The 8744-nt window shown below is 36.3% G+C and overlaps 1 protein-coding gene across 1 annotated transcript in view; it reads left to right on the forward strand.

Moving 5' to 3' along the window:
- Positions 1-5124, forward strand: part of LOC109545094 (out at first protein) — a 124703-nt gene extending 119579 nt beyond the window's left edge. Inside the window, exon 5 of the mRNA XM_048661971.1 lies at positions 2554-5124. Within this exon, the coding sequence (XP_048517928.1) occupies positions 2554-2858 (305 nt within the window). The 3' untranslated portion in view covers positions 2859-5124. The remainder of the gene's footprint in view (positions 1-2553) is intronic.
- The last annotated feature ends 3620 nt before the right edge of the window (positions 5125-8744 follow it).

Consider the following 8744-nt stretch of genomic DNA (forward strand, 5'->3'; position numbering starts at 1 on the left):
AGGAAAAGAATAGGGCCCAAGATGGTTCCTTGTGGGACCCCAGTTTTAATTTTTATATACTATACATGTTATCTTTATTTCCTAAGAAAAAGGCTATCGACCACATGGTCTTTCTGCCCTTGTATTTACAACTAATATTTTAAAAACTAAACTATTATTAACATTGTATAAACTATCATAAAACTACTTATATTTATTGGGTTAGTTGTGACGTTTGTAGGTGTTCGAGTAGCGTTGATGTAGGGAAAAGGAAGCGTGATTGTCTGGTTGGTCTTGCAAGACAAAAGGTGTTCAGTATGGTCCAGTTGTGGGGGTTGTTTGTCCATTTTGTCTGTAAATGTATCAGTCTTTAAGTGATCCTTGTCGGGATTGTGCGTTCGTATAGTAGTTGGGTGGAAGGGTTGTGTAGTGGGTTTTGGAGGTGTCTTATTCGTGTTATAAGTCTTAGTGCAATTTGTTCTGTTGTTTGTGTATATCGTTTTGTCCTTTCTGTTCCGTTGGGTATGAGTATATGTCTGTAGTCTAGCAAAGGTCTACAAATAGCTTTGTATATTTTGGTAGCGGTATTTGTGCTGATTCCTTTGTCTTTGTATGTTAGTGATCGAAAGTGTTTTGCTCTCCTTATTGTTTCTGTCCTGATGTTTCGTATGTGTTTAGTGAATTTAAGTTTGTGGTCAATTGTGGTTCCTAGGTAGTTTATATGGCTTTTTGGTTCTGTCGTTTGGCCGTCTGCAATTATTGTAGGGGAGTCAGCGTTGAGTCTGTGGATTGTGAGTAGAAGTTGATTTTTTGTAGCGTTTGGTGTAATCTCCATTTATAGAACCATGTCATTGTATTGCTCGTTAGTGTTTGGAGTCTCTTTCAGTCGCCTTTTCAGTAGTTTTGTCGTGTACTATAAGTGCAGTGTCGGCGGCGTATTGTAATATGTACTCTGATTTGTCTATTTGGTATTTGTCTGGTAAGTTGTAATTGTAAATGTCATGGTAGTATATATTTTAATTTTTATTTTTTTTTGTATGTGAGTGTTCTGTTGATAATGATGAAATCGATCATTGATCTTTGGCCTCTAGAGTTATCGAACTTATACTTGTGCTGATCTTTATGTGGGAATCTCGTATCTTGCGCTTCTCTCCGTTCTCATTGATAATGGGCTGGTATTTTTGTTTTATTCCTGATAGTATCGTATTACCGATTCGAGCATTGAGACTTCCAAATATCACGATTTTATGGGAGTTACTGATTTTGTCTATTGAGGTCTGTGGTTCTTGGTAGAATTCTTCTGAGTCTGCAGCGGGTTTGGATATATCCGAGGCGTACGTGCTTATAAGATGTATTGTGGTTCGGTTCATTTTCAATGAGGTTCTCATTAATCTGTCATTGATATATTCTATATCTTCGATACTTTGTGCATATTTCTCATGCAGTGGAATGCCAACCCCCGATTTCAAGTTTCATTAACAACCCGTTTTACGCCTAGACAAAATGCCCATATGGAAGAAACGCATTTTCCCGAAGAGAGGATAATGAAGACTTTACGACGTTGAATGCAGTATCGTATTTTCGAATCGTACTTTCGTCCATCCAAAGTGATGAGGTCTGGATTTGGAGCTTTCGCTTTACCACCTTTCTTTTTTATGTTTATCTGCTGTTTCCGTAACAAACTTGCACAAAATTGGAACACAAGCCTTGCTAAGAAATTCTAGGCAAAAACATTCTATGTATTTTCCGGATTTTAGTTTTTCTGTTGATTTAGCTTGAATAGCTTACTTCCAAACAGTACTGAAAAGTATATTTTTACACACAGAAAACATCTATTGCTTCTGCAAATACAAACGCGCAAATTTACGTGTTGTTAGGCAGTATTTTAAAGTTAATGGACTTATTTCTGTCTTCGAGTTGATCACTCGAGTCCTGCACTACAACGTGAATTCAATAAATATAAACGTAGTCTTCTTGCTACGATTTCCGTTCATAATATTGAACCAGGTTGCACTCGTCTGGATGTTCCGTTAAATCTGTTTCTATAATGAGGATGCGACCATTACAAATGGAGTTTCAGCATTGTCAAGACATTAGTCCTTGTCAATTTGGAACACGTCCGAATCGCAAATGAATGAATAGTCGAGAGTCGCTATTGAATTTGACCTGGTTGGTTGTACGCAATTAAGCTGATTTCCATGGCGAAACTGTAGATCATTTCGCGAAAGAACGTAACGCTATCTGGGAACTAAATGGGGACAAGTATGCAACGGCAGCAAAGATTGCCGACGTAATCTAATTTAGAAAACAAAGCAGCAGCCGTGAATAAAATCTCGTCCAAAACTGCACCCTCAAAGAGGGAAACATCTGTTTGATAAATCGGTTCCATTTAGAAACATCCTTTTAGCAAATTACCTATTCTTCCCTTCAGTTCATTGTGACAGTGTTTTCCTTTGGGATTTCTCCTCGTGATTTGTTTTACTTTCAAAGAATGATTGTTTCGAGGCCAAAAAATATTTGATTTTTTATAATCATCATTATTTTAATGACAATACAAGTTATGTTTTGTTCCAGGTATTCCTACCGCTTCTTACCTGCCAGCCATCAAAAGATTTCCCACTACTCCCGACTACATAAACAGCGATATCAGTTACGAGTCCTCACCGATTGGGCTCGCCAATTGCACGGATATTAAAAAAATGTGGACACCATGTTTGTGCCATCTGGAACAGTGCATAGGTTGGTATCCTTGCGAGTTGAAATACTGCAAAGGCAAAGCGCCCATCTCCAGTTATAGGTGTGGCATAAAAACGTGCAAAATATGCCACCTGTTTGTGTATTATATCGCTCAGAAGCAACAGTGCTTGTGGGACGAATGACCTTAGTTGAAGACTTAACCTTATCGAACTCAGTTTTTAGTTGCCCTGTTTTGCAAGCCTTGAGACAACCTCATGCTCAAAAACCTTGTAGAACCACATTTTTCATTATTGCTTACATTAACAGTTTTTCTTGTGACTTCCCGCAGCTACACTGCCAAGTGCATTCTACATTATGGCGCAGCTCGTTTTACGAATAGCATGAAACATACGAATAATAAAACAACTTTTCTGTGATTAATGGAAAACGTGACAAGAAAAATTGCTAATTGCATAGAACCGAAGTGGTTTAATTAGCACATGGAACGGAACAGGCCGATCAACGTTTAAAAATTGCTCATTATACCACTTTGAGGAGTTATAAAAATGGGATCCAAAAATATTATGATTTGACGCGTGCTGTTCGCAGCAAATTAAATTCCACTTCAGATGGATCTGGATTTTGCAATTAGATGCGACATCTCCTTTGAAAACACTTTAGACTGTTGACAAAAAATTACTTCTATCGGTCATTAAGTACAGTCTTTAAGTTTGTTGGTGGATTTTTTACGGATTGATTGGTTTAACTGCAGGTTTAAGAAGTTTTTCCGAAAGTTTGGTCAGTGATTAAAGGTTACCCAAACATTTTCAATTTTCGCAAATGAGAGTCAATTCTGCCGATCTGCTTAAGCCAATTAACCACAGTCTTAGTGTTCTTTAAAAGCGAAATAACAGAATGAAAACGTGCCTACAAAATAATATTAAGTATGTCAACATTTCTTATGTTTTTGCGATATAACTTCAATAATCAATAAGAAAATTAGTGTATTTAACGAAAAGTTAATAAGTGGCGCTCTAAAATATGTGGCGCGTGAATATTATTCACAACTTGCTCCCGCTTAACCAGATAAAAATAATATGCAAAGGGCCAAAAGAATGAATATCTGAAACCGATCATCGTTTATTTTTAATTCGGTCTAGTAACCTACTGTGCAACAGCAATTCTTATTTTTTCTTCTGTTTAATTCAAGTATTTTTTTAAACCATTCGTATATCTTGATCAGCAATTCCAATTCCTTTTAGCATTTCAAAGAGTTTCTCGTATCAATAAGTAATTTCAGGCAAAGAAGACTTCTTCGAACGCTACCAAGACTGAAAATTATCAAAATACTCCTCATATTTTCGCCTGATGGGAGCATAAACAATGAGGAAAACTGTCTTACGCGTGCAAGACATTAGGACTAACAATCTACTACTTACTTTCTCTATGTTGAAAATACTTGGAAACTCAACCAAACCAACACACAAATTTTTCCTCGACAATAAATCATTCAGATACAAAATGTCTGCAAATATATTTGATCTGATACATTTTTTATACGTGCCATTAATATTTTTGGCCGTACACCGTTCTGACCCTGACACCCTCAAGCGGATTTAAAAATTGTATCCATCTGTGGAAAACACTTGAAGCTGAGATCCTGATTTTGCACGAAATGCGAACATTCATAGCCAAAAGGCAAACTCGTTCAATTTCATGTAAAGGCAAATTTGATCAATTTTGTATAATCCGGCAGGCTGTAAACCAGCAAAACAAATGTATTTTTGGATCACCGTGTAGTCTACGCTTATAGGCCTCAGAAAGCCTTATGTCTGTGCAGCTTTGTAAACCATTTGGACCAAGGTTAATTTTCCTTTGGGATCGCTTCAACTTAGATTAATTTCCTTGTGATTTTAAACGGTTGAGTTAATTATATTTTCCACTTCAAACAAGTCTGTTTTATCTTGTACGAACTGCGTAGTTTGTACATAATGGCTGTGAAACTGATAAAACTTTTAATTGAGGTAGCAAGGAGACTGTAGCGTAGGTAATAAACAAAGATAGTAGCATAACCGAAACTTTTTAAATTCACTATGAACATTCTTATGTGTATATAAGGTGACGTTTTGTACCATAAAATCCTTTTCTACACGATAGATTTTAGTGTTTACCTAAGCATACTTCCTCTGCTTGAAAATATCTTCCTTTCAATACTCTAGGATGCAGTTCTTCGCTAACATGTGACAATAAGAAGCGAATTTTGACAGTGAGATTGTTCAAAGAAATACAAACGTTTTCATTAGCTTTGTAACTTTCATCAGCTTTTTGTCCACTGTTATTTGAATAGGTGCTTTGATCAATATTTTAGTACCCTGGCGGATGAGTTTAGGGGCCATAAGCCAACAAATGTAACATTTTTGCAATACATGTAAATAGATTTGGAGCTAATAAAATTGATATTTTGAGTAAGCTTGAGGTTTCATTACAATATCCCGAATCCCTTAGCATGAAAGCAATTCTTTACTAAACTGAGTTCAGAGTTGAAATGGGTACGACAGTTATTTTTCAATATTTGACTCACCTTGTCTGCTTTCATCGACTGTCTTGAAGTGAAACTGGTATCAAATGCAAAAAAGGTTTGAATGGCCTCTCGTGAATTATTCAGATATATTGGAAAAAATTGGATGAATCAAGCCATGATAGTCACTTTGTTTTCATAAATAGTGGCAGATGGGAAAGCTTTCAATTCCCCCAGTAAAAAATCAATTTTCGGTAAAAATGGACTAAATCTAGTTTATATTCGCTTCGAACATTTGCCGGCTATTTTAAATAATAAATACCGTGTCAAAGCGCTAATAATTCTAGTGAAACCATATCCGAACAGTTGCAAGTTATAGATTCTGATTGAGGGTAGATTTTCACGTATTTTCCCTCTAAATAAAAACAATAATAACAAAAATGGCCCAGGTATTTGCCGCGTAACATAAACGTGAGCATTTAATGTAGGAAAATGGAGCAATAAAAGTTTAAATTTGTAAATCTGAGTAATCCTCATTGAGAAACCGTGAAACCGTGTAGTGTCGAGTGTAATTGATAACAGAAAAACGCCAAAATTTGATGCAACATACCTTACATCAGAATCTTTATTTCCTAGAGAAAAAGGCTATCAACCCAATCTGTCTTTCTGCCCCGACATTTATTTTGCATTCACCTGGCTACAAGTTGCCTTAGAAAACCTCGAGTAAGTGGGTACATTTTCCAAACCCAAGGTACATTTTCCAAAAATCAAAACAAAAATTTTCAAAAAACCCAATACAGAATTAACACCTTCTCGTTCCACGTCGACTAAATATGGCACGGAACAGTATCATAAAATACAAGTCAACAATATGGGACTAAAAGCTCTACATCCACATGGCAATCAGGGGAAAAGTAATGCCAAACTTACCGAAAGCTGCATCGTGTCACTTGGAAAGAAAGATGAACATTTTTTTAGTGCTTCAGAAAATCTGTCGAAGTCATGGCATTGAAGGTCAACAAAAGAAATGTGAAGAATCCGTAAAACTTCAGTTGCTTGTCGAAAAACTAAACTTAGTTCAAGCTTAAACATTTGTAGATTAGAGATCCTTCGTTCCAGCTTTCTGCAAGCTGGCGCTCCAGCCACCATTTTCTGCCCACTGATGATCAAAAAGCTCACACTAGACTGATCATACATTGAAAATGCATTTCGCATTTAAAATGTTCCTTGAGGGTAACAATGATTCTATATTTTCTATCCAAGAACGCGATTCACACGACACCAAGGACTGGCGACGGATATCGTCCATTATGAAATTTTCAGCAATGGGGTCATTGCCTAAGATAAGGGCCCTACAATTTTGTTTCACATTCTGTCTAGTCGTAACAAATCTGTCAGCAGTCAAAGTTTAAACTTACACAAAGCGCGCCGAAACGCCGAGTTTTGCTAATCGTAATGTGACGTCACGAAGCATGATTCTGCTCCGCCATATTCGGCGCTTATACGTGTTTCCATGCTCTAATGTGAATATAGTGTGTTAGTTTACTAGTTTCTCAATTATTGAAATTAAAATGGCTTATAAGTACTGTATGGTGCCACAGTGTACAAGTGCCACCACGTCTACACCGTTGAAAGCAGCGCGGCGAAACTTCACCGATCTTTCTGCAAAAAGTAACATTTATGCTTGGGAGAATCATTTCGATGTAAGTTCGCATAAAAGCAAAAATATTGTAGGGTTCTTAACCCTGTGTGTTCGTTAGATATATGTTTCACCCTTGCTTTACTATGTGCAATTTTTGTTTATTTTATTTCGCAGCTCGAAAAGGCATGGAAAATTTTATAGAGTGGAAAATTATAAGAGTTCAGAAAAGAATGAAAAAAGATGTTATTCCACATAAATTTGTGTGCCAAAAAGACAAAAAACGAAGTAGTGACGCTCCTGGACGAGCCGTAGTTTTGAGCCTTCCATTAATTGCGAGATGTTAAAGAGTTTAATAGTCTGGATGCCACCTAATTAAGTTCTCCTAAAAAATGACACCTAAAAAACCTATACCTTTTCGTGCACATTATAGTAAAGTTTACTCCATAATCGATTGTTATTATGCGTTAAATGTTAATATATTAAAAACGCTTAGCTTGCTCCTATGCAATATGCAAGTGTAGATTCTGGTGGTTATGGGCATATAACTAGCGTAGGATTTGTGCCACAGCTACTAAAACAACTTTCTCGAGTGACGTCATTTTACAAGCAAATCTGGCAACTTTCGTTGCCTTTTTTTGATATTACAATTTTTTTTTTTTAATTTGCTTTAAGCATTTATATCAAAAGCAATAAGTTTCAGCCAAAAAAATTTCTTGGGCAACGACTCTATTTAAGCTAGAATATTTTGTGTCAATGCTTGCTAAATAATACACTCACTTTTAATTTATAAATGCTTCTTTGCTCGTACCATTGTAAGCTACGGAATATCTTACTTGATGTCGACACGTGCTCACCTCTGAGCCTTCCGGAAAACTTTCATAAAACATTTTTATAGGTTGGCATGTAGTTTAAACAATGCCTCAATGGCAGATCCACAACCAGGATCCATATTCATGAAATTCTGAGCCTCAACAGATTAATATTTTGTCGAAAAGTTGACTAAATGATTGGCTACATTCCAGCCACGTATTATTTAACAAGGCTTCTTTGATTTCGACAAGATTTTTCCGATTAGTCTTTAGCTTAATTTTTTCGGTGTCAGTGTTTTTCTGCCTTCACTTCTTCTTAAGCATTTTAAGTTTATGTTTAAGTTGGTCTAAGAAATTGTGACGATGTTACATTTATTTATGCTGCGTTTCAATTAATGTCTGTATTGTTGTCTATTGTTTTAAAGCTAGTTCGCCTCCTCGTAACTCTTCGTAACTCCAAATGAAGTAGCACATAGTGGCAGTCGGACAATTCTAGATAATCTCCTGACTAAACGGCACACTCAATACCAAATCCAAAATCAGCAATCATGAACCAGTACAAACCTAGTTCTTCGCAGGACTCGACTAGAAAAATTGGAACATCAGTCCATTTTTTCATAAGTTATGTTAAGGTTAATAAGACATAAGTTATGATAAAAGCCAATATCTATCAAAATTGCTTAAAAACAACGATAACGACATGGTTTCAATACAGGAAACCCGCTGAGAAACGGAACAAGAACTCCAAAAACAGGGGAAAATACCAGGTTACGAATTGCTGGGAGCCACATACCACCGAACATACGGCACAGCCACCTATGTTAAAAGTAACATAAAGAACGCAACTGATATCTCCATCAAGACCGAGGATGACATACAGATCGAAACCACAAAAAAATTATGTCCTAAAAACATACCTCCACCCCGCTATACAGGGTGATTCAAAATTGGCGTCATTCCTCTGGAGGTGTTGTCTGGCGCTGTTATAGGAGTAAAGAAAAAATAGTAAAAGAAATTAATTGTTACTAAAAACTGAGAAATTTGCAAAAAACTATATCAGAAATACGGCAGCAATCAATGTTTTTCAAGGTAATCTGCCTAATTAACATTGCGCAAATAC

Source organism: Dendroctonus ponderosae, unplaced genomic scaffold, assembly GCF_020466585.1.
Source record: "Dendroctonus ponderosae isolate FM_Combo_2020 unplaced genomic scaffold, Dpon_F_20191213v2 Dpon_F_20191213_1, whole genome shotgun sequence".
NCBI lineage: Eukaryota > Metazoa > Arthropoda > Insecta > Coleoptera > Curculionidae > Dendroctonus > Dendroctonus ponderosae.